Source organism: Rhincodon typus, chromosome 16, assembly GCF_021869965.1.
Source record: "Rhincodon typus isolate 14 chromosome 16, sRhiTyp1.1, whole genome shotgun sequence".
NCBI classification, from domain to species: Eukaryota; Metazoa; Chordata; class Chondrichthyes; order Orectolobiformes; family Rhincodontidae; genus Rhincodon; species Rhincodon typus.
This window is the reverse complement of record NC_063347.1, coordinates 4,285,100-4,311,642: the sequence shown is the minus strand read 5'-3', so window position 1 is coordinate 4,311,642 and position 26,543 is coordinate 4,285,100. Positions and strand designations below refer to the sequence as shown.

General features: G+C 44.4%; 1 protein-coding gene across 2 annotated transcripts in view; it reads left to right on the top strand.

The window, feature by feature from the left end:
* The window catches only part of mgll (monoglyceride lipase), a 77,396-nt gene that overhangs the window by 43,903 nt on the left and 6,950 nt on the right, over positions 1-26,543 (top strand). For both annotated transcript variants that reach the window (XM_020518492.2, XM_048606764.1), the window contains 3 exons: positions 14,201-14,311; positions 17,247-17,336; positions 24,309-24,524. In XM_020518492.2, the coding sequence (XP_020374081.2) occupies positions 14,201-14,311; positions 17,247-17,336; positions 24,309-24,524 (417 nt within the window). The remainder of the gene's footprint in view (positions 1-14,200; positions 14,312-17,246; positions 17,337-24,308; positions 24,525-26,543) is intronic.

Here is a 26,543-nt window from a genome sequence, read left to right as displayed (position 1 = left end):
AGTGTTAATTGGGAGGAGCTGTTATCAGGCAAGTCCACATTTGACATGTTGGAACTGTTTAGAGACCTGCTGATGAGAGTTCAGGACCAGCACATTCCAGTAAGGAGGAAGGACAAGGATGGCAAGGTATGTAGAAGATCTGGATCGGTGCAGGCTTGGAGGGCCGAAGGGCCTGTTTCTGTGCTGTAAGTTTCTTTGTTCTTTGTATGGGACCCTTGGATAACGAGGGAGGTTGTGAATTTAGTCAAAAGGATAAAAGAAACATATGTAAGATTTAGGAAGCTAAAATCAGACAGGGCGCATGAGGAATAAAAGGAAAGCAGGAAAGAACTCAAGCAGGGAATTAGGAGAGCAAGAAGGGACCATGAAATGACCTTGGCAAGTGGGGTTAAAGAGAATACCAAGGCATTCTATAGATACATTAAAAACAACAGTACAACTAGGGAGAAGGTAGGACCACTCAAGGATGAAGGAGGGAACTTGTGCTTTTGACAAGTTCCCTCATGGTAGGCTCATCCAGAAGATTAAGATGCATGGGATCCATGGTGACTTGGCCGCGTGGATTCAGAATTGGCTTGCTCATAGAAGGCAGATGGTAGTGGTGGAAGGGTGTTTTTCAGGGTGGAGGTCCATGACTAATGGTGTTCCACAGGGATCTGTATTGGGACCGCTGCTGTTTGTGATATATATAAATGGCTTGAATGAAAATGTAAATGGGTGGGTTAGTAAGTTTGCAGGCGATACAAAGATTGGTGGAGTTGTGGATAATGTAGAAGGTTGTCAAAAGTTACAGCGGGATATAGATCAGTTGCAGATATGGGCCGAGAAATGGCAGATGGAGTTTAATCCGAGTAAGTATGAGATGCTGCACTTTGGGAGATCAAATGTCGAGGAAGCGTATGCAGTTAATGGCAGGACCCTGAACAGCACTGATGTACAGAGGGATCTTGGGGTTCATAGAATCATAGAATCCCTACAGTGTGGAAACAGGCCCTTCAGCCCAACAAGTCCACACCGACCCTCGGAGCATCCCACCCAGACCCATCCCCCTATAACCCATCTAATCTACACCTCCCTGAACGCTACAGGCAATTTAGCATGGCCAATCCACCCTAACCTGCACACCTTTGGAGGAAACCGGAGCACCCGGAGGAAACCCACGCAGACATGGGGAGAATGTGCAAACTCTACACAGACAGTCGCCCGAGGCTGGAATTGAACCCGGGTCCCTGGCGCTGTGAGGCAGCAGTGCTAACCACTGTGCCACTGTGCCACCATGCTGCCCTGTTCAAGTCCATAGCTCCCTGAAAGTGGCCACACAAGTAGCTTGGGTGGTAAAGGAGGCGTATGGGATGCATGTCTTTATTGGTCAGGGAATTGAGTACAAGAGTCATGATGCCATGTTGCAGCTTTATAAGACTTTGGTTAGGCCACACTTAGGGTATTTTGTTCAATTCCGGTCGCCATATTACAGGAAGGATGTGGAGGCTTTGGTTTACCAGGATGCTGCCTGGAATAGAGGGTATGAGCTATAAGGAGAGGCTAGAAAAACTCGGGTTGTTTTCTCTGAAGTGGCAGAGGCTGAGAGGAGACTTGATAGAAGTCTATAAAATTATGAGATGCATAGATAGGGTTGAAGGTCAGAATCTTTTTCCCAGAGTTGAAATGTCTAATACTAGGGGAAATGCATTTAAGGTGAGAGGGGGAAGTTCAAAGGAGATGTGAAGGGCAAGTTTTTTACACAGAGAGAGGTAGGAGTCTGGAACACACTGTCAGGGGTGGTGGTGGGGGCAGATATGATAGGTGCATTTAAGGGACTTTTTGATAAGCATGTGAATATGCAAGGAATGGAGAAATGTGGACCAAGGGCAGGCAGAAGGGATTAATTTAATTTGGCGTCATGTTCAGCACAACATTGTAGGCCGAAGGACCCGTTCCTGTGCTGTACAGTTCTATGTTCTAACGATTTGGATGAGAACATAGGAGGCATGATTAGTAAGTTTGTGGATGACACCAAAATTAGTGGTATAGTGGACAGTGAAGAAGGTTATCTAAGTGTACAATGGAATCTTAATCAACTAGGCCAGTTGGTCGAGGAATGTCAGATGAAGTTAAATGCAGTGAGGTGTTGCATTTTGATAAGATAAACCAGGCCAGGACTTACACAGTTAATGGTAAGGCCCGGGGAGCGTTGTTGAACAGAGAGACCTAGGGGTGCAAGTACATAGTTCCTTGAAAGTGGCATTGCAGGTAGACAGGAAAATGAAGGCATTTGGCTTCATTGGTCAGAACATTAAGTACAGGAATTGGGAGATCATGTTATGACTGTACAAGACATTGGTAAGGCCACATTTGGAGTACTGCATACAATTCTATTATAAGATGTTATCAAAAGGAAAGGGTGCAAAAAATTTACAAGGATGTTGCCGGGATTGGAGAATTTGAGTAATGAGGCAAGGCTGGATAGGCTGGGACTTTTTTCCCTGGAGCGTAGGAGGCTGACGGGTGACATTATGAAGGTTTATGAAATTATGAAGGGCAAAGATAAAGTGAATAGCCAAGGTCTTTTCCCCAGGGTAGGGGGGAGGGGTGGGGGGTGGGGGGGTCCAAAACGAGAGGGCATAGGTTTAAGGTGAGAGGGGAAAGATTTAAAATGGACCTAAGGGGCAACTTTTTTATGCAGGGGGTGCAACTCATATCGAACGAGCTGCCAGAGGAAGTGGTCAAGGTTAGTACAATTACAACATTTAAAAGACATTTGGACACGTACATGGATAGGAAAGATTTAGAGGGATATGGGCCAAGTGGGATTAGCTCAGTTTAGGAAACCTGGTCAGCATGGACAAGTTGCGCCAAAAGATCTGTTTCCGTACTGTATGACTCTATGACTCTCAACTAACTGACCTGTGTGTGTGTGTGTGTCTCTGTGTGTGTTAATCTATATGTGTATGTGTGTCTTTATGTGTGTTTTTGTCCATATGTGTGTGTCTGCATGTTATTTTCCCTTGTGTGTGAGCCAGTGTTTACGTGTGTGTCTGTATGTGTTGTCTGTATGTGTGTATCTATATATCTGTGCATGTGAGCCAGTGTTTATGTTAATACTTGCATGTGTGTGAGTCTGTTTGTGCCTATGTGCAGTTTTGTCTTTGTGGGCGTTTGTGACTACGTGACTATGTCTTTGTGTGTGTTCCAAAGCATTTATTATTATATCTCTGCACTAATAACATATTTGAAAATTAATCTGGTACAGTCATTGTGGCATTGAGATTATTCAGTGATCTGGGTTCCATGGATCACTCCCTTCTGCCTGGAATGACCAACCCCTGATATCTGGGCTGGTAAACAAGAGAAAGAATGTTCCTCAATTATTCACAACCTGCCTTTCTTTTGCCCGCTACACCAGCTGAAAAAATGAAAGCATTCAATTACCAATCAGTTTCCACATAACAGATTGGTGCAGCATGGTGGCTAAGTGGTTAGCACTGCTACCTCCCAGTAGTAGGGACCCAGATTCAATTCCAGCCTCAGGTAGTTCTGTGTGTGGAGTTTGCACATTCTCTGTAAGTTTACTCTGGCTTTCTCTCACAGTCCAAAGATGTGCAGGTTAGGTGGCTTAGCCATGGGAAGTGTGGGGATAAGGAGTGGATCTGGGTGGGATGGTCTTCAGAAGGTTGGTGTAGACTCAGTATGCCAAATGGCCTGCTTCCACATTGTAGGGACTCTATGGATTCTAACAATTAACTTATCTTCTAATTAACCTCAGCCCACAGATGATACAACATTAATGTGTTGCTTGGTGTTTTACATTGGAACGAGGCTGTTGTAAAACTTCACCTCATTAAATGCACCAAAAACAAAGAGAAAGATGTGTTTTTGTTGCTTCCTGTCCTCACCAGCACCTCTTGCAAACTGATTGTTGGTATTTCCAATGGCATAGCAGCACTGGGTGAACTTAGTGTGGAGCTGTGCCAAACAGCTTGAATCATTTGTTCACTCATTCATAGGCTGAAAGGTTTACCAGTAACACCAGCATTTATTATCCGCCCTTAATTGCCCCTTGAGAAGGTGGTGGTGAGTTGCCTTCTTGAACCACTGCAGTTATTGATGTGTAGGAAACCCACAATGCCCTTAGGGAGGGAATTCCAGGATTGTGACCCAGCGACACTGAAGTGACAGCGATATATTTCCATGTCAGGATGGTGAGTGGCTTGAAGGGGAACTTGTAACAGATGGTGTTCCCATGTATCTGCTGCCCTAGATCTTCTAAATGGTAGCTGGCTAAGAGGAGGTGATGGCCTATCACTGGGCTGTTAATCCAGAAGCCCAAGTAAACTTTGGAGACGCAAGTTCAAATCTCACCATGGCAGCTGGTGGAATGTGAATTGAAGGAACAATGCAGCATAGAAACAGACCCTTCAACCCTCCAAGCCTGCGCTGACACATTTTGCCTTTCCATACTAAAACTGTCTTCACTTACAGGATCCGTATCCCTCTATTCCCTTCCTATTCATGTATTTGTCCAGGTACTTCTTGAATGTTGCTATTGTGTCTGCTTCCTCCACCACCTCCTCTGGCAACACGTTCCAGGCATTCACCACCCCTTTGTGTGAAAAAAAAGCCTCTCTCACATCTCTTTTAAACTTCCCCCACCACTGCCTTGAACCTGTGATCCCTAGTAATTTCCCACCCCTGGAAAAAGCTTCATACTTTCCACTCTATCCGTGCCATTCACACTCATAAACCTCTACCAAGTTGCCTTTCAACCTTCTGTGTTCCAGTGAAAACCAACCCAGTCTATCCAACCTTTCTTCATAGCTAAAATCCCCCACACCAGGCAAAATCCTGGTAAACCTTTTCTGTACCATCTCCAAAGCATCCACATTTTTCTGGTAGTGTGGTGACCAGAACTGTATGCAATAAAGTATGGAATAAGAGTCTAATGATGACCATTGTCAATTATCAGGAAAAACCCATCTGGTTCACTCATGTTCTTTCGGGAAGGAAACTGCCATCCTTACCTGGTCTGATTTGCATGTGACTCCAGACCCACAGCAATTTGGTTGACTCTTAACTGCCCTCTGAGTAATTAGGGATGGGCAATAAATGCTCACCTAGCCAGAAACACCTCATCCCATGAATGAATTGGATGGTGGGATTGGATGATGCTGTCTAAAGAACTGGAGCAGAGTTATTGAAGTGAATCTTGCTACTGAGCATCAGTGGTGGAGGGAGTGGAATGTTTCTGGATGTGGTGCCAATCAAGCGGCTGCTTTGTCCTGGATGGTGTCAAGCTCTTTGAGTGTTGTTGGAGCTGCACCCATCGCTCATTAGTGTGAGATTCTCCCTGCTCCCACAGCCCCTTCTGAGTGAGATTCCTGTTGGGATTCACTCTTCTTGGATCTGGATGGAAACAACCATCAGTTGAGATGTGAAGTCTCTCAGGCCAGTGGCAGGGACCACTTCCATCCCACTCCTCCTAAATCATCCTGGCTCTGTTTTTTTAAAATTCTTTTCCCCACACAGCCCTTCAATAGCCCTCCCCCAGTCAGTGGACCTGGATTAGTACAAACCAGTACAATAAATGCGTGTTGAATATGTGATGATGCAGAGGTGCTGGTGTTGGACTGGGATGGACAAGGTCAGAAGTCAAATGATACCAGGTTATAGTCCAACAAGCAGCGCTCCGAAAGCTTGTGTTTTCAAATAAACCCATTGGACCATAACCTGGTGTTGTCTGACTTCTGACCTTGTGTTTATCTGGGGCCATGCTTTTCAGACTGCCTCCACATGAGGTCCACATGTGACCAATGGTTCCTAGTGTCTGACGGAAAGAGAAAAAGGAATGAGAAGGTCACAGGGAAATCATTTCCCCAAAACAGAGCAGCTTTAAGGAACAAGCCGTAGAAAATCAGCTGATGTGGCTCTGTGCAGACTCGAGTTCTGCTCGAAATGCTGAACCCATTCATTTTGATGACTGGTATTTAATCTCTGGGAGAAGATGAAGAAAATCAATGTAAAACGATACAAAGCTGACTTAGCAGGAATCCGACTTACTGAAGGGATACAGTCAGCAAATACATTGAGGATTGTGAGAGTGAACGAGGCTCATTCCCAGGTTACACCCACATCACACACTCAGTCTGAACTGAGCTCAGTCTGTTAATTGATTTTGGTTCCACTTGATGGAGACAATTTTTCCAAATAACTGTTGTGTTTATCAGAATGGAGCCTGTTGGCTGGGGTGAAGTGGAACATTTTCCATTTGAACTGGTAACATTGGCATCAAACACTCCCAGGACAGGTACAGCACACGGCTCAATACAGTGTAAAGCAGTTTCTACATTGTCTCTGGCGAAAACTCCCAGGACAGGGACAGCACACGGCTCAATACAGTGTAAAGCTCTTTCTGCTCTTTTAAACTGGAAATAGATCTCACTCAACACTGTTCTCAATCATTCCTAGGACAGGTACAGCATAGGGCTCAGTACCGAGTAAAGCTCCCTCTACTCTTTTAAAGTGGAGGTAAGGGTGTCTCTACACTGTCCCCATTAAACAGTCCTAGGACAGGGACAGCAAGGGGTTAGATACAGAGTAAAGTTCCCTCAGAGCTGTCCCCATCGAACACCCCCTGGACACGCTCAGCACAGGGTTAGATACAGAGTAAAGCTCTCTCTACATTGTCCCCATCAAACATGCCCAGGACAGGGACAGCATGGGGTTAGATACAGAGTAAAGCTACCTCTACACTGTTCCCATGAAACACTCCCAGCCTAAAGAAGCTTGAGGAGAGCTGGCACTGTGCAATGCTAGTGTGAAACCAGGACAAATATATAAACTGAGGATAAACCTGACGCATTGTTGTCTCCTGGCGCTGTTTAGGGAGCGTTTTTACATCGCCAGTTTACATTGAAATAGAGGATGAGGACATTCAGCAAGATGCCATTTGGCCTACTGTGTCAATGCTGATTACATGAAAGGGTCACACATTTTGAGGCTCCACCCCACCCCTCTCTTTCTCCATAGCCCTGCTAAAAGCTCTACCTTCAAGTATTTCTCCAATTCTTTTTTGAAACTTACCATCAAATCTGCTTCCATTGACTTTCGGATAGTTTGTCCAAATGCTAAATATCTTGTTACTACTATAATATTTTTTATTACATTCGGTGATGTCCAGTCACAAGCAATCAACTTCCGTAGTTGATATCCCAAGAAATAAACTTGATTAATTCATTTCACCTTGAGTAGAAGTATAACCTTTGTCAATCACTTTGATCCCAATTCCTTCTACAATTTTTTGATAAAACTTGAGATCTGTGTTTGCCTCTGCCCATTGCACAAAGTTAATGCATATTCATTGTGACATGACAAATGTCACTGTAAACAAGATTCCCACAAATTGGCTGCGTTCCTTCAAAACATCAGATACTGAATTTACTTCTTTCATGAGCATAGCCAGCATTTTTTAAACCACCGAATGGTGCTATTTCAGAGTTAACCACATTACTGTTGGGTCTGGACTCACGTGCAGACTTCCTTACTAAAGGATGTTAATGGACCAGGCAACTGTTTTAACAAGCCATCAGTGATTGCTTTCATGATCACCACAACTTCTTAATGTTGTAAGTTACTAATTGAATTGAAATTCCACCAGAGATTTGAACCCAGAGCATTAACAGGCTTTTAGCTTACTAGCCTAGTGACGTTACCATTCAGCCACATCCTGTCTTTTTGTAAGCTTGTTTATTGTTCAGTTTTATAGTCCCACTTTCTATCTTAAGACTGTCATGCCTATCTTGTTTCATTATCAGGTGGCCTTGAAATTAAGCCAATGTGCAGAAACCACATGTTCTGCAAGTCATATCCTGAACCTCAATCGAAATGATATAGCACAGCAACCTCAACTGTACGCTGTCATTTATAAAATACAATCTATTCATAGGACATGTAGGTTGGCTGGTAACTTCCCATCCAGCTACTCAGTGTCAAGATTAAAGACCAAGCATGCTCACTCTGTTCCTATTCCACAGATGCTGCCAAATCTTCCAGGGTTTTCTGTCTTTATTTCAGATTTCTAGTACTTCCATGTTTTGCATTTGTATTAAGGAGGATTTCACAGGGTCTTCATTAAGGGTCAAGGCAGGGTCAAAAGCAACAGGCAGTCCCCATTGGTGGAAGGTTCGAGAATTCGAGGGCACCCATTTCAGGTGATTGGCTGAGGAGCCAATGGGGTTAGATACAGAGTAAAGCTCCCTCCACTGTCCCATCAAACATATCAAGACAGGGACAGCACAGGGTTTGATACAGGGCAAAGCTCTCTCTACACTGCCCCAACAAACTTCCCAGGATAGGGACAGCTTAGGGTCAGATTAAAGCTCGCTCTACACTGTCCCCATCAAATAACACCAAGACAGGGACAGCACAGTTAGGAACAGAGTAAAGCTTTTTTGTCTACACTGTCTCTCAAACACTCCCAGGGCAGGGACAGCACAGGGCTAGATACAGAGTAAATCCTCCTCTACACTGTCCCCATCAAACACTCCCAGTACAGGGACAGCACAAGGTTAGATACAGAGTAAAGTTCCCTTTACACTGTCTGTATCAAACACTCCATGGGTTTAGATACACAGTGAAGCTTCCTCTACACAGGAAAGGTCTGTTCACACAGAAAGTGGTTCAGTTGGAGAATGCACTGCCCGAGATTGTGGTGGAGGCAATGTCAACTGTAGAGCATCAGGCATTTCGGTGCATGGTGATAATATCACTGGAGTAATATTCCAGAACTTCAGGCGAATGTTCTGTCAATAAGGAATTGAAGCCCACCAAAGCAGATAGTGGAATTTGAATTCATTAAAAAATCCAAAATGAAAATGATCTAATGATGACTGGGTAATCACAGTCAATTGTCGTAAAAACCCTTTAGGGAAGGAAACTGACATCCTTACCTGGTCGGGCCTACATGTGACTCCAGACCCACAGCAATGTGATTGCCTCTTAACTACATTCTGGGGAATTAGGGATGGGCAACAAATGCTGGAACAGCCAGCGACATCCACATTCTATGAATTACATTAAAATTCAGCAGGGAATTGGATCATTACTTAAACAGAGAGGTCTGCATATACAGAGTAGCTAAAATACTGTTCCTTTGAGACAGCATTGACATGAATGATGAGTGGCCTCTATGCTGCAGTTATCCTACGATTGCCTTCTCAACAGCCCCCTCTGTAAGGTTCATCCTATACCACTTGATCCTTCGTTGACCTTAACTCTGTCACTTTGAACTGCCAGTTTCCTAAACAGTGGGAAATGTATTTTCTGATTCACCTCATTAGAGCTGTGTGGCTTTGCTGCAAAATCTTTACACAGGAATCACAGATTAAACCTCTCCCAGTGAGACCAGATCATTAAAGGTGTAAATTGCAGCAAGTTAATTTCAGGCAGTGCCTGGGAATGAGCTGCCAGCGTGTGACAGACAAACACTGTGGCCTGAGGCTGCTTAATTCAGATCTCAATATAGATTCATGCCTCAATGCTGTTAATCCTCAGAGAATGGATGCTGCAATGTTGCCCCTTTGTACATTATCTGGTTATGTTGCAATGAAAATGAGTGTATGAAATCAGTGGGACCTGGGGCTGATTTCTGAGCACTAACCTACACTCACCTTTACTGGCTCCATCCCCGCCTCTTCGACCTGTTTGTTTCCTCTCCACCTATCCTCTCCTCTATCCCTCTTCTATCTGCCTCCCACTCTCTCCCTATTTATTTCAAAACCCCCTTCCCCTCCCCCTTTTCTGATGAAGGGTCTAGGCCCGAAACGTCAGCCTCTCTGCTCCTACGATGCTGCTTGGCCTGCTGTGTTCATCCAGCCCTGCACCTTGTTGTCTCTACTTTTTTCTATGTGTGTTATGGACCAGACCAGACCCCCTCAAAATATTTTAAGAAGGTAGCCCAGACCCTAACTTTTTCTTAAAGGAAAATGTGAAGTGCTGTGTTCCAGACGCAATGTGACTGGTCAGACTACTCAACATTAAGCAAAAAATAAATACAACGTGAAAAAATACAAAGTTACCCACATTGATAGGAGAAACAGATGTGCAGAGCATTTCTTAAATGGTAAAAGGTTGGGAACTGGCTATACAAAGGGATCTAGATGTCCTTGTCAATAAGCCACTTGGACAAACAAGCTATTAGGAAGGCTAATGGAATGTTAGGCTTTATCACAAGAGTATTGGAGTACAGGAATAACAAAGTCTTGCTTCAATTATATAGGAGCTTGGTTAGACTTCACCTGGAGTAGTGCATGTAGCTCTGGTCTGCTTAACTCAGGAAAGAGATTACTGACATAGAAGGAGTGCAACAAAGGCACATCCTTGGGCTGGTGGGACTGTCCTGTGGAGAGAGATTGGGCAAACTGAGCCTGGATACTCTGCAGCATCGAAGAATGAAAGGTGATCTCATAGAGCAGTTAAAGAGACAGACGGGGTTGATGCAGGTAAGAGGTTCCCCCGGTTGGGAGTCTAAAGTCAGAGGTACTGTTTAAAAACAATGTAGATGCTACTTAGGTCTGATCAGAGGAGAATTAATTTTACTTAGAGAGTTGTGAATCCATGGGATTCTCCACCTCAAAGGACTGTTAAAGATCAATATTTGAGTATGTTTAATGTAGAGATTGTTAGATTTCCGATTACCAGTGGTATACAGTGGGGATGGGATGGTGTAAAAGACATTGAAATTTTCAGTCAGCCATGATCATATTCAATAGTGGGCCAGGCTCAATGGACTGAATGGCCTACCCCATGCCTCTGTTTATATGTTTGATTCCCTCCTAAATGCCTTGATAGAACCTGTATCCATCATGCACTCAGATCAAGATCCTAATGTTTTTCCTTATGTCACCTTTGATTCTTTTTGCCAGGCCTAGTCTGGCCTACATGTGCCTCCAGACTCATAGCCATGTGATTGACTTTTATCTGCTCTCTGGGTAATAAAGGCTGGCCTAGCTAGTAATGCACACATGCCATGAATGAACCAAAAGAAACCTCTTAGGCTCAAAATAAAGGTTACCAGATTTGGAAAATGATCACACATTAATTGTCATTTGAGGAAGAGAGTTCCAAATGTTTCCCACTCTCTGTTCAACGAAGTTTCATCCCAGAAAGGTCTGAGTCTAATTTGATTTCCTCCGTAGTGGTAGACTCTGTTAGAGATAAGACCATCTGATGAAGAAGATGAAGAAAGACATTCAGCCCATCGAGTCTGCTCCACTGTTCACTGAGATCATGCTTGATCTGATAATCCTCAATACTGCTTTCCTCCTTTTCCACGTAGTCCTCGATTCCTTTACGGATTAAAAATCTGTCTATCTCAGCCTTGAATATGTTTAATGTCCAAGCTTCCTTGGTAAAGAATTTCATAGATTCACTAGCCTCTGAGAGAAGAAATTCCTCCTCACCTCTGTCTTAAATGGACAGTACAGGCTTGATGGGCTGAAGGGCCTCATCTGTACCGTATGATTCTATGATCTTTTATTCTGAGATTATGCATTTTGGTCCTAGACTCTCCCAAAAGGGGAAACAACCTCTCTGCATCTACCCTGTCAAGCCCCCAAGAATCTTTAATGCAATGGCAAGTTGACTATCCCAGGTGTCCTTGAGAAAGTGGTAGGAGACCACAATGCCAGAAGGCATTTGATAAAGTCCAATGTGAGAGCGTGTTTACAAAGATAGAAGTACACGGAACTGAGGGCAGATTTTTAACATAGCTGTGAAATTGGTTGAGTGGTGGGTGGCAGAAAGTCAGGATAATGAGTCGGCCCTCAAATTGGCAGCATGTGGCCAATGGTGTCCCATAAGGAATAAAAACCAAAAGAACTGCGGATGCTGTAAATCAGGAACAAAAACAAAGTTGCTGGAAGAGCTCAGCAGGTCTGGCAGCATCTGTGAAGGAAAAAACAGAGTTAATGTTTCAGGTCTGGTGACCCTTCCTCAGAACTTCTGCTTTTTCCTTCAGAGATGCTGCCAGACCTGCTGAGCTTATCCAGCAACTTTGTTTTTGTGTCCCATAAGGATCTGTGTCAGGGCCCCAATTATTCACGTTATTTTTAATGTCTTGGATAATGGCGTAGAAAGCCATATATCCAAATTTGCTGATGACACAAAGTTAGGTAGCAAAGTAGACACTAGAGATGATAGCATAAAATTACAAAGGGATATTAAAGATTAAATGAATGGGCAAAACTATGGCAGATGAAGTTCAATATAAACAAAATTGAGGTTATCAATTTTGGACCGAGAAAGGATAGACCTTTCTAGATGGTATGAAGTTAACTACAATGGATGTCCAATGAGACTTAAGGGTTCAGATGCATAGATCTTTAAAATACCATTATCAGGCACAGAACATAATCAGGAAGGCTAATGGAATGCTGGTCTTTATGTCTAGAGGTCTGGAGTACAAGGATGCAGACATTATGCTGCAATCATTACAACACCCTGGATAGACCCCACTTGGAGTACTGTGAGCAGATCTGGGCAGCTCACCTTAGGAAGGATAGATTGGCATTGGCATTGTAGATTTGCAAGAATGATACCTGGACTTCAGGGATTTCGAGAAGAGATTATACAAGTTAGGCCTATTTTCTCTAGAATTTAGAAGGTTAAAGGGTAATCTGATCAAAGTCTTCCAGATATTAACAGGAAAAGACAGCTTAGATATGGATAAACTATTTCCACTGATTGTGGATTCTAGAATTAGGAGGCATAGTCTGAGAATTAGGGCCAGAGCGATCAGGAAAGATGTTAGGAAGCACTTCGACACACAAAGAGTGGGAGATGTTTGGAACTCTCTCCCACAAATAGCAGTGGATGCTGGATCAGTTGTTAATTTTAAATCTGAGATGAGTACATTTTTGTTAAGTAAAGCCATTAAGGGATATGGGCCAAAGGGAGGTATATGGAGTTAGGCCCCAGATCAGCCATGATCTCATTGAATAGTGGAACAGGCTCCAGGGGTTGAATGGCCTACTCCCATTCCTATGTAGTAAGCTCACCATGGGTGTTAACCATAGTTGATGTCCCTCCAGTTCTCATTTACACTTGATCAGGTACAATGTGTCAGGAGATGTGTTCACTAAGACCAGTCCAGGCCTTATCAGAAGGCTACTGACAGGAACGACTACTGTCTTGACTCTAACCTGTGTCAATTTGGGGGACATTCATCTAGGGAGGCAGCACCAACTGATTGGCACACATTGGCCTTTTCCGAAAGCTTAGGAGCCTCTCTCTCTGTAACCCTACAATCCTCCAAGGACTTTACAATTTCAATAACTCAATTCTGGCCATTTGCCCATCGGCCACTTCCTTCAACAAAAGCAAAATACTGTGGACGCTGGAAATCTGAGACAAACACACATAATGCTGGAGAAGCTCAGCAGGTCTGGCAGTATCTGTGACAGACAGAAACAGAGTTATATGAGTTCCGAAGAAGAGTCACCAGATTTTGAAACCTTAACTCTGCTTTCTCTCTCCACAGATGCTGCCAGACCTGCTGAATGTCTCCAGCAATCTCTGAGTTTGGCCTACTCCCTTCACTCAGTGACCGTGATCTCAGTTGCCTGGGCCCCGTGTTCTCCATCAGCCTTTCTGCCCCTCTAACTCCTTGCCCTCCCTAGCCCTTCCTCTGAACAAGCTATGGATCACCTGTCCTGATACCTTCGTATGAAAATCGCTTCCAAGTCATGTTTGATCATATATTTTGCTTTGTAAAATGCATATTGTTGCTAAGGGGAGAAGATAACTAGGTGGGGTATGAAAATGGCCCGTGATGTTCTCTTGCCCCTTTTATCACAGCCAATAAAGTGGATTTCACCAACCCCCCCCCCCACCAACCCCCCCCCACCCCAAATCAAGCTGCAGTTCTGGCTGAGATTGTTCCAGTACAGATCAGGAAGCAGACCCAGCCCTTCACAGCTGTGTACTGAGGACTGCAGTGTGAAGTGCCTGCACCAACTGGGCTACTGTGGTAACGACTCTAAGAAATAGAAACAGGAGCAGGCCACTCGGCCCCTCGAACCTGCAACGGCATCCAATAGGGTCATGGCTGATCTGACATTTGTCACGCCCACTTTCCTGTGTGACTTTACTCGCCAGGGCTTTGCCTATTGGAGATGTTGTTGTAATTTTGCCTCCTCTTGTATTTCAGGGTGGATTGATGGCAATCTACATTGTGCATGAGAGACCAGAGGACATTGCTGGCGTGATCTTTGTTGCACCGTTGGTGATATTGAATCCCGAAGCTGCTACACCTCTAAAGGTAAAAAAAAAAGCCCTGAACGTTTTGTGGAGAGCGTCTCACCCCTCCCTGGGTTGTCTGCACCAATTCTCAGTCCCCGTGGTCAAAGGAGAGCACTCTCCTCCAGTTGTTGGTGGGGGTCAGTTCCGCTGGCACCTAGCAGGAACCAGACAGATGTGTCCATATGGTCCTCCCCAGGGAAGCAGGTGGATGGAGATAGATCTCACATCTTGCTACCAGAGGCAGTCCTTCCCATCATCTTTAACTCTTGCTGGCCAGTTCAAAGGCTTTGTCATCCCTTACTTGGCTAACCTCATTACAATTACTGCACTCATCTCCCTCCTTTTCTCATTGAGAATTGGGGATGGGTTAAGATTGGTGGTGTAGTAATTTTAACAAGATCAGCCAGGCGGATCCATAGAATCTGAGTTCCCTGATTGGGGCTGTTAACCTGGTCCAATCAGGGAGCCCTGGCTGACAGATATAAATAGGAGTGTCAGAAGAAGGGTCCAGACCCGAAACATCAGCGTTCCTGCTCCTTTGATGCTGCTTGGCCTGCTGTGTTCATCCATCTCTACACCTTGTTATGTCAGACATCCTGTTCACTCTGAGAGCTGGCTCTGAAGGAACTGCATCAGTGTCAAGGACTCTCCCCGTGTAAATAAAGGGACGATGTGTTGACGGGGTACCAGCCTCTGTGGGGTTATTTCATTTGGGGTTGGTGGGCATGGAATTTTCACATGAATCAGGAATAGAGCAGATACTCCTGGATCATCCCCAGTCTACCTGCTCTTGAAGAGAAAGCCCATCTCAGAGTATCAGTGAGGCTAATCTGTTTGAAAACTCCTGATATTTTGACTAGAAACGTAGCAGGAATTGAACTACTGTTTGCCGTTTACACAGGTGTGTTTTTTCAGAATGCTTAATTCATTAAGATTCTTCAGAAAAGGTAATGAACATCTGCCCCATCGAGCACCTTCCCTTGATATACATTCACCCCATACTCCACTTTCTCACTCTCTCACTTAACCCTATGAACACATCAAACTGCGTCTAGAACACACCAAAACTTAAACTCATATTTACAAAAAGCAACTCGTCACACAATCGATCACACTGAGCTGTGATTTGGTGTGAAGCAGCAATCAATTTCATAGATAGAATCCCTACGTGTGGAAGCAGGCCATTCAGCCCATCAAGATAACACCAAACCTCTGAAGAAAATCCCACCCAAACCCACCCCTCTGCCCTCTCCCTGTAACCCTGCATTTCCAATGGCTAATCCACCTAGTCTGTATATCCATGGTCATGATGGGCAATTTAGCATGGCCAATCTGCCTAACCTGCACATCTTTGTACTGTGGAAGGAGACCCACGCAGACACGGGGAGAATGTGCAAACTCCACACAGTCAGCCCAGGGTATAACTGAACCCAGGTCCCTGGCACTGTGAGCCAGCAGTGCTAACCACTGACCCACCATGCCACCCTGTAAAGGGCTGTGAAGAGTTTCGATTTTCAGGAAGTGGGTGTTATTAAGTCAGGCTTGGCATTTATTGCCCATGTCCTAGCTGCTGCGAGCCCAGGGAATGTGGCACTGAGCTGCCTTCTTGAATCGTTGGGATTGCCAATGGGCAATGGTTTGGTGGTGTGATCCAAGCAAATAGCCTCCTATAGAATAAAAGCAAAATACTGCGGATGCTGGAATTCTGAAACAAACACAGAGAATGCTGGAGAAACTCCGTAGCTCTGGCAGCATCCATGGAGACGGAAGCAGAGTTAAAGTTTCAAGTCCAAAAGACTCTTCTTTGGCTTCTAGTCTTTTAATGGGGCATGGGCATCGCTGGTTGGCCAGCATTTATTACCCGTCCCTAGCTGCCCTCGAGAAGGTGCTGGTGGTGGTGGTGAGCTCCTTTCTTGAACTTCTGCTGCCCACATGATGAGAGGACACCCATAATGCCCTTAGGGAGGGTGGTCCAGGATTCTGACCCAGTGGCAGTGAAGGAACGACAGTCAAATTGGAGGGGAACTTGCAGGGGATGGTGTTCTCATGTACCTGCTGCCCTTGTTCTTCTAGATGGAAGTGGGCGTGGGTTTGGAAGGTGCTGTCAAAGGAGCCTTGGTGAGTCATTGCAGTGCATCTCGTAGATGGTACACACTGCTGCTACTGAGCGTCGGTGGTTGGGGGGAGTGGATGCTTGTGGATGTGGTGCCAATCAAGCGGCTGCTTTGTCCTGGTTGGTGTCAAGCTTCTTGAGTGTTAGTCTGAGAATATTTATAAAGCAGAGGTGGATAGATTCCTGATGAGTGAGGGGGGTGGAAAGTTATCAAGGATAGTTCAGAATGTGGGGTAATCAGATCAGCCATGATCTTAATGAATGCAGAGCAGGCTCGAGGAGCTGAATGGCCTAGTCCTGCTGTTAAATTGTATGTTCATAATATTTCCTCAAAGAATAGTCAAAATTAACAAAAGACCCTCAGGAGTTTGAACCCATCCCTTAAAGATAACATATAATCCAATTGTATATTAGCATGAGCCTCGGTCATGGCAGATTTCAATCATTTTAACCCCAATGTCCTGCCTTCTCTCCACATCCATACTAACTTTATTCTCTAAGCAAATATCTAAAATCTGACACATTCTTTGTTTCATGAATTTTCTTTCTCCAGTTTGTTATCATGGAAGAGTGGACTTGATGGGCCAAATGGTCTATTACTACACTTACATCTTAATTTCTTAAGGCTCAGATCAGGAATTTAACTGTGGAAGTTAAGGAATCCATCCAGGAACATTCATTCCAATGGATTAGGGAATCATGTGAGGATCAACGACCTTCACAGCAGAGTATCCAATACTCATCCTCATTGTTCCAAGGGAGTGCGGTCTCCCAAGTAATTGGGTGAATTGTTGACCGAAATAAAGAAGTAGACTTACTTGCTTCCCTTTCTCTGCTGTAGGTATTTTGTGCCAGAATTTTGGACTACTTCTTGCCAAATGTAGCTTTGGGATATATGGATCCACACTCTCTGTCAAGAGACGAAAAGGAGGTGGGTTACTGATGATTCATTTTCTTCACATATTCAAACAAAGGCATTATGTGCAGACAAGGTCCAATCCATCATAGCATAAGGTACTATTTGATCCATTTCATTGGGTCCATTATTAGAGATGGGGGATGGGGAGGTGGGGGATCATGGTGGGGGTGGCGATGGCTAGTAGTATTATCACTGGGCTGTTAATCCAAGGACCCAGGTAATGTTCTGGGGATCCGGGTCCAATAAAAATAGTCTGGAATTAAGAGTCCATGAATCTATGGCCAATTGTCGGAAAAACCCATCTGGTTCACTAATGCCCTTTAGGGAAGGAAACTGCCATCCTTACCTGGTCTAGTCTACATGTGACTCCAGACCCACAGCAATGTGGTTGACTCTTAACTCCCCTCTGGGCAATTAGGGATGGACAATAAATGCTGCCTAGCCAGCGTTGCCCACATCCCGTAAATGAATTTAAAAAAGATGCATTTTCTCCCAAAATCAATGCCTTGCCTTATGTAGCACCTTTAAGAGCCTTCCTATGTATTTTATAACCCTTCTGCACTGAGGACAAATGGTTAGATGATCCTTCAGTATCTTCATGATGGCTTACAGTGAATTTTCCAGTCAACAGGAAATCCCCTGTCACACTAAATGCCACACAATATAGTTATTGAGTTGCCAGTGCCGTTATGGAGTCAAACTGGCCAGACAAGGACACAAACTTGTGAGGTATCAGCGCCCTAACGGTGAACTCGGTCATAGGGTCTTATTTTCTAAGACCTTCACTCATTATGAAGGGGATCTCACAGAAACCTGTAAAATTCTAACAGGACTAAGCAAGGTAAAAACAAGAAGGATGTTCCCGATGACTGGAGAGTCCAGAACCAGGGGTCACAGTCTAAAGATAAGGGGTGGACCATTTAGGACTGAGATGAGGAGAAATTTCTTCATGCAGAAAGTGGTCAGCCTGTGGAATTCTCTGCCATAGAAAGGGCCTGAGGGTTAAAACATTGTAATATTTTCAAGAAGGAGTTAGATATATTTCTGAGGGCTAAAAGGATCAAAGAGCATGGAGAGAAACTGTGAACATATACTGAGTTTGAGGATTAGCCAATGTCATACTGAATGGCAAAGTAGGCTTGGAGGGCCACATGGACTATTCCTGCTCCTTTTTTCTATGTTTCTATGATCATTGGCTCATTATTGATGACTAAACTGAGTATCACTTGCTGTGACTGAGCCAAAGACAGTCTGATTTTAGCAGAGATAGTAGGAACTGCAGATGCTGGAGAATCCGAGACAACAAGATGCAGAGCTGGATGAACACAGCAGGCCAAGCAGCATCATAGGAGCAGAAAGGCTGACGTTTTGGGCCTAGACCCTAGCATGTTGGTTCTGTCCAGTGCACTGGGAGGAAGGAAGGTGGTGGGCAAGAGTGACCTCACATTGCCAATGTATCAAAATCTACCTTTACATGATTTTTAAATCCACATTTATAAAACATCACGCAGTATTTAATCAAGATTGGACCAACGTTTAATTCAATCAACTAACTAGGCACAGGTGAGCTCTAGTTTACAGAGGATGCAAACAACAGGCACAACAGAGAAGCACCACCCCACAACAGGACATTTGAAGGGATACTAAGAACTGCCGATGCTGGAGTCAGAGACAACGCAGTGTGGAGCTGGAGGAACACAGCAGGCCAGGCAGCATCACAGGAGCAGGAAAGTTGACGTTTTGGGTCGGGGCCCTTCTTCAGAAATGGGGAGGGGGCAGGGAGCTCAGAAATAAATACAGAAAGGGGGCATGGGGCTGGGGAAAGTAGGTGGGATGGTGATAGGTGAGTGCAGGTAGGGAGTGGTGGGGATTGGTCAGTGGGATGGGTGGAGCGGATAGGTGGGAGAGAAGATGGACAGGTCTTTTTTCTTTTTTTATTCATTTTAGGGTGAAAATAGAAGGCAATAATCTGATGGGATGGGGACCCCTAGCCATTCCAATTCCATCAGAAAGTTTGTGCGTAATGTCTTATTATCACTACAGTGTCTGGTGGGGATGACTGAGACCAAATGGATCTGTGGGATAGTGACATTCCAAGAGGGTAGGGGTCATTTATTAGCTTAAATAGAGCATTGGCTAACCAACCGAAAGAAGAGAGTCAGCATTAATAAGTCTTTTTCTGGTTGGCAAGAGGTGATTAATGGGAGTGCCACAGGGCTTGGACCTATGGCCACTACTATTGACACTCTGTGTTAATGCCTTGGATTCAGGGACAGGAAGTACTGTAGCCAGATTTGCTGATGACACTAAAATAGGTGGGAAAGTGAGTTGCAATGAAGAAGTAAGAAATTTACAAATGGATATGGATAGGTTCGGATTCCATATTTGAGGAGGCAGTTCAGAGGAGGTTCAGTAGATTGATTCCAGAGATAAGGGGTTTGTCTCACGAAGAAAGACTGAGCAGTCTTAGGTTTATACTCTCTAGGGTTTAGAAGAATGAGAGGAGATCTAATTGAGGTCTTTTTTAAAAAATTCTTTAACAAGATGAGGGCATCGCTAACTACACAGCATTTATTACCCATCCCTAATTGCCCAGAGGGCAGTTCAGAATCAGCCACATTGCTGTGGGTCTGGAGTCACATGTAGGTCGGACCAGGTAAGGCTGGCAGTTTCCTTCCCTAAAGGACATTAGTGAACCAGATGGGTTTTTCCCCAACAATCGGCAATGGATTCACGGTCAGCATTAGATTCTTAATTCCAGATATTTTAATTGAATTCAAATTCCACCATCTGCCATGGCCAGATTTGAATCCAAGTCCCCAGAACATTATCTGGGTCTCTAGATTAACAGTCCAGCAATAATACCACTAGGCCATCGCCTCTATAAGATGCTAAAAGGGATTGACAAAATAGATGGAGATAGAGGATGTTTCCTTATGTGGGGCAATCCAGAGCAAGAGGTCATAGTTTTAGGATAAGGAGTAGCAGATTTAAAACTGAGATGAGGCGGAATGACTTCTCTCAAAATGTCATGAACCTGTATAATTCAGTCTCCCAGAATGGCCTGCTCCTGGTTCTAGCTCTTATGTTCTTATGTAAGTGATATAGATTTGTTAGTTAAGGGATATTGGGGTGAGAACTGATATCAATGTATATATGGGGTACATATAATCAGCGTGTTGGTGTTTTGCCATGTGGGAGTTGGAATGAAACTCCAACTAGAAAAGCAAAAGTCTGGAATCTACCTAACTGACCTTTAACCTCTGTTCTCTAAGCCTGTTTAGAACAAAACTTTCATGGGGTTGTGGACATTGCTGGCTAGGTCAGTATTTATTGCCCATCCCTAATTGCCCAGAGGGCAGTTAAACATCAACCACATTGCTGTGGGTCTGGAGTCACATGTAGGTCAGAGCAGGTGAGGATGGCAGATTTCTCTCCTTAAAGGATATTAGTGAACCAAATGTATTTTTACAGCAGTTGACAATGGTTATGCGGACGCCATTAGATCATCTTTATGTCAGATCTGATGGAATTCAAACAGTACCACCTGCCATGGTGGTATTCAAACCCATATCTCCAGAACAATGGTCCAGTCCCTGCCCTTTTATATGCCCTGTCATATTTGCTCGTGGGCTTCAGGGTCCCTTATAGGAAAGGCACTCAGTGCCTGATTGAGTGACCAGCATTGGGAAGCAACATCCTCCTGAAAGCCACTTCTATTCTTTTGATTTGGTTTGATTTATTGTCCTGTGTACCTAAGCACAGTGAAAAGCTTTGTTACAAACCACTTCACCCCTTCCCACCAGCAGTGCCTTCTCCCTACAGTTTCCCTCCTTCCCTTATCCACTTGTGAACTGGGTCAATCTGTCAATCCTAGTCCTCTGATGTGTAGACCAGCCACTGTTCCTGATGACACTGACAGGTATTGAAGAGCCATCAGCTTCTGAGTGGCCATCCTCAGGGTCCTGTATCCCAGAGAACTCCAATGCTGGTCAGTTAGCTCTTCATCCCAGTATGTCGTCCAGTAGGAGGTGACATAGAGCTCTCCAGTCAATGGGAAAGGCCCCTGGCATTGACAGTAAATTCCAACATTACTGAGTTCCTATTGCCAAAGACATCTCAACACAGCGTCAACAGTCTTGTGAGAAAACAGTCCTAATTCCTGCTGCCAATCCTCTCCCCACTGCCCAGAGAATGTAAGAAACTGATGGTCCCCTGAGCTCCCAGCATTTGCAATCAGACGTTGGGCTTGAAACTGAACCTGACTCATACATTTAGGCTGTCCGACTGACCTCTGACCTCTGCTGTGGGGACATCTCCAAGTGCAGTTGGCAGACGGGCTGTGGGGGACAGCCCCCAGATGTTGGGTATTGCTCAGTACCACGTGAGTGAGCTGGGGAGCCTGGGGGTGGAGGGAAAGCAGTCTCCACGTTGCCCAGTGTGCTACATCTTGCATTACAACCAAACCGCACCATTCTCTTGAGGAATCAGTTTTTTTTAATCAAGAGGTTTGGTCAGTCTTTGCTCCCACCTCTGAGAGAAAAGGTCATGAGCTGTAGCCCCAACTTAACACGCAATTTTCGCTGATTTGGTGAGTATATTGCCATGATTTATTTTTTAAGAGCGCTGCCCAGGTGTTCCAAATACTATGGAAATAATCATTGAACAGCGTAGCATTCACAGACCTGCTACCAATTAATGCAATTCTATATTGTCATGTGATGCCATAATTCTCAGTTAGTGACTAACGCGCTTAAGAAAAGTCAAATTTTGCTCTCTGTGGTGGTGTGTATTTTTCCCTGGAGGGTTATACGGTCTGGGTATAAATCTTGCGATGAGGGATTGGAGGGAGGAGAGGTTAGCAATTACACCACGTCATTATGCACCATCTCCAAGGCGATGTCCTTCATGATGGGACCCACTCAAAGGTCAAGTAGCGAAAGGTCATTACTGATCATGTGATGGCTGCTGCCACTATCGAGCAAAACTGGACCAAAACATTGTTGGCAGTTTTCCATCCATTGCTGTAAGTTCGACAGACATTAACCCATTGAGTGCAGCAGCATTTCCACATTGCATCCTGCTTTATACAGCATCCATGAGCAGGTTTGGGGAACTATAGACAGATGTGGACTGGACTCCACACTAGTGCAAATTAGTAACGTTTAAAAACCACAATATGTAGAGAAACATGGCAGACCAGGAATTCACTGGTCAACTCTTCCCCAAAACTGAGGGGAGAGTGAGATGAGCTAAATTACTGTTACAGAGTGCTGGCATAAAGTAAGGGATGAATGGCCTCCCTCTGTTCTATAACTATGCTATCGATTCTACACTTCTGTTCTAGATAAATTTCCTCTTTCATTTAAATTCCTAGTATAGTTGATTCTGAATCTTGGGCTGCCAAACCATGTTTATCATTTATCTAGTCAAGGACAAGTCTTCTCGATTTCAAAACAGATATGTAAAGTTCTACTCCCAACTAATGCTTCACATATTTGTCAAGTTATGTTATCTTTGATGTAGAAGCAGGTTATTGAGCTGAACTGGTCCAGTCTCCTCAATTCCACCCCTCGAGACATGAATGTTGACATTAATGGCCTTAAGGATTTGTGTTGTTACTGTTAGAGATTTGCTTCATTTAGACTCTTCTTATCCCAGAGGTATGGGAGCTATTTAGTCGTGGGTTTTTTTAAAAATTCATTCATGGGATGAGGGCATCACTAACTAGGCCAGCATTTATTGTCCATTCCTAATTGCCCAGGGGGCAGTTAAGAGTCAACCACATTGCTGTGGGCCTGGAGTCACATGTAGGCCAGACCAGGTAAGGATGGCAGTTTCCTTCCCTAATGGGTTTCTCCTGACAATCGCAACAGATTTATGATCATCATAGGAATCTTATATTGCACCCTCTGGCAGGATTTGAACCCAGATTCCCATATCTGGGTCCCTGGTTTAACAGCCCGGCGATAATACCGCAAGGCCATCGCCTAATTTACACAGGTCTTATCCCATCACTGCCAGTATTAACCAACAGAGGGTGAGGGGTTCACCAGGCAGGGAATATGACGGCCAGCCCAAAGATGTTTTCTTGAGGCTTCTGGAGAGGGGAGATGGCCCTTGATTAGAGGCACTTGTTCCCTGATTCAAGGGACCTGAAAGATTGCTCACTTGCCCTTGTTCCTGAACCTATTTTCAAGTTCTCCACACCCCTTCACCCCCATGACCTTCATCCCTCCATCGCTCCATCTTTCCCTTATTCCCTTAATCCCTGATTCCAGAGGAAAGCCTGTGCTAACCTGATCCAGTGTCTGAGTGGAGCAAGGCACGGTAGACCTTTCTGAAAGGAGGTGACGCCAGCATTTCAGAAACCTTGGTGTCTCCTCAAGACTCTGCCTGGCAATTTCTGTTTCTCTCCCACAGATACTGCTGGGTGGGATGATCCCTGGTATGGAGCTAGTGTCTTTGAGAACAAAGGCTAAACAGGTTGGTACCCTACTGATTGGCATTTAGAAGAATGAGAGGTGATTTCATTGAAACATCTAGGATTCCTAAGGGTAAATGGTGAGAGTATGTTTCCTTCATTGGAGAATCTAGGACCAGAGGGCACAGTCTCAGATTAAAGGGGCACAAATTTAAGGCAGAGATAAGGAGGAATTTCTTCTCTCAAAAGGTTGTGAGTCTTTGGAGCTCCTTGCCACAGAGAGCTGTGGGGTCAGAGTCCTTGTGTACATTTAAGGCTGAGATAGAGAGATCCTTGATCAGTCGGGGAATCCAGGGTTACAGGGAAAGGGCAGGAAAGTGGACATGAGGAGTGTTGAATCAGCCATGATTCTACTGGATGATGCAGCAGGCTTGAGGGGCCATATGTCCTACTGATCTTACAGCACGCTAAATGTTGCCAGCGTTTTCTGATGTTGTTCTGGATTTCCAGCACCCACTGAGTTTAGTTCCTTCATGATTGACATGTTGTTTTCCTGGCAGGTGAAAGACTACATTGATGACCCTCTCAACTACCACGGGCCGGTGAGGGTGCGATTCGCTACCATGCTGTTAAACGCTGTGAGCGGTGTCGAGAAGATCTTGCCCACTATAACAACCCAGATATTGCTTTTACATGGCAATGCAGACAAACTGTGTGACATCAGTGGCTCCTACCTCTTCTACGAAATCGCAGCCAGCTCAGACAAGACTCTGAAGGTGATGAACTTTTCCCAAGTTCTGCTTTAAACTGGGATCTTCCCACCGTCTCGTTCTGGGTGGTGATCATCATTAGCCCCTTGTACTGAAGATCAGCATAAACCAGTGCTAGGGTCGGGTTGGTATCAGTAACTTGGCATTGGAGAGTCTCAGGGTCTACTGCTATTGCTGACATCTTGTGGAATCCCTGCAGTCCCCAGTGTGCTACTGCTCATGTGTACAAGTGGATGTTGAATTCACTCTATTAGATTCAGTTCCTGTTTACTCTCCGTCAATATTTGAATGTGAAAGCAGCTTAGAATTTTTCCAGAGAGAGCTCACCATCCTAACTTATCCTTCAGCTTTTAGCACTTAGCACAGCTTCTCCCAAGAAGATATATTACAGTGATTTGCATTGTACACAGTCCCACTTTACCTGTTGTAAAATGCCAATACAACCGTGTCAAGTTCTGTTCATTCATTACCTCCCTGCGCTTGCTGACCCACATGAGCTTCCACTCCAACAATTCTTTCACTTTGAAATTCTCAAACTGCATAAACATCCCATTTAGGAGCAGGAGAAGGCCACTCGAAACTTTCAGACTGCCCTCCTGTCCAATATAATCATGGCTGATCTCATTACTCTACATTACTGCTTATCCCCAATAACCTTTAACCCTCTTGCTTTCCAAGAATCTGTTTTCTTGGCCTTAAAAATATTCAGACATTGCTTCCACTGTCTTTTGAAGGAAAGAGAGTTTCAAAGACCCTTCAGCTGTGAAAAAAAACACCTCATCTCTGCATTAAATGGACAACCCTATGAGCCTGCCCAAGGGCAGTGGTCCCAGATGGTGGAGTTTGTGAGTTAGGGTCACCAAGCCCAGTGCCCAAATTCCCATCTCACTGCCCTGCACTGTAAAGGAGTGCTGAATTATCCAAGATATCCTAAAGTTCAAAGAAAGCTCTGCTTCATGCACTGTATGTATACAGTTGGACATTTTCCATTTACAGATGTACATGGAGTTTAAGATAAGGCCCAGGGTGGTTCGAGGAGATCAGAACTGCACACAGTATTCGATACATGGTCTCACCAATGCCCTGTATAACTGAGGAACAACATCCTCACTTTTATGTTCAATTTTGCTCCTAATAAAGAACAGCATCCCATCTAAATCATTCTACCTGCATATTAGTGTTTTGTGACTCCTGTCCTGGAATTCTTTAATCCCTCTGAATTCCATGATTGATCCCCATTTAAGTAATACGCTGCTTTTTCATCTATCAAAATGAACACCTCCACATTTTCTGACATTTTATTCCATCTGACAGTCCTTTGCCCACTCACTCAACCTATATCCTTCTGTTAACTCCTTATGTGTTCTTCACGATATGCTTTCTTACCTATCTTTGTCTCATTTATGAATTTAGTACAATGCCTCCTCTTCCCTTGTTTAAGTCATTGATGTAAATTGTATAAAAGTTAAGACCCCTCTACTTGTCACATCCTGCCAGTGAAACAACGACCCATTTATGTTTATTCTCTGTTTCCTGTTAGCTAGCCAATCTTCTGCCCATGCTAATATGTTACCCACTAAGCCATGGTCTTTATTTTCCACCTTAAACTTTTATGTGTCAACTTCTTAAACGTCTTCTGGACCTCCAAGTATAGTTCATAATACAGGCTCCTTTTATTCACAATACATGGTACTCCTTCAAAGACTTCTAATAAATTAGCTAAATGTGATTTTCCCTTTGACAAAACATTGAAACAAAGAAAACAGAGGCAAGAGTAGGCCATTCAGCCCTTCAGGCCTGCTCCACCATTCAGCATGATTGTGACTGTTCATTCAACTCAATACCCACATTCTCCCCATGTGCTTTGACCCCTTTAGCTCTAAGAATTATATCTAACTTCTTCTTGAAAACATTCAATGCTTTGACCTCAGAGATAGTAGGAACTGCAGATGCTGGAGAATCTGAGAAGACAAGGTGTAGAGCTGGATGAACACAGCAGGCCAAGCAGCATCAGAGGAGCAGGAA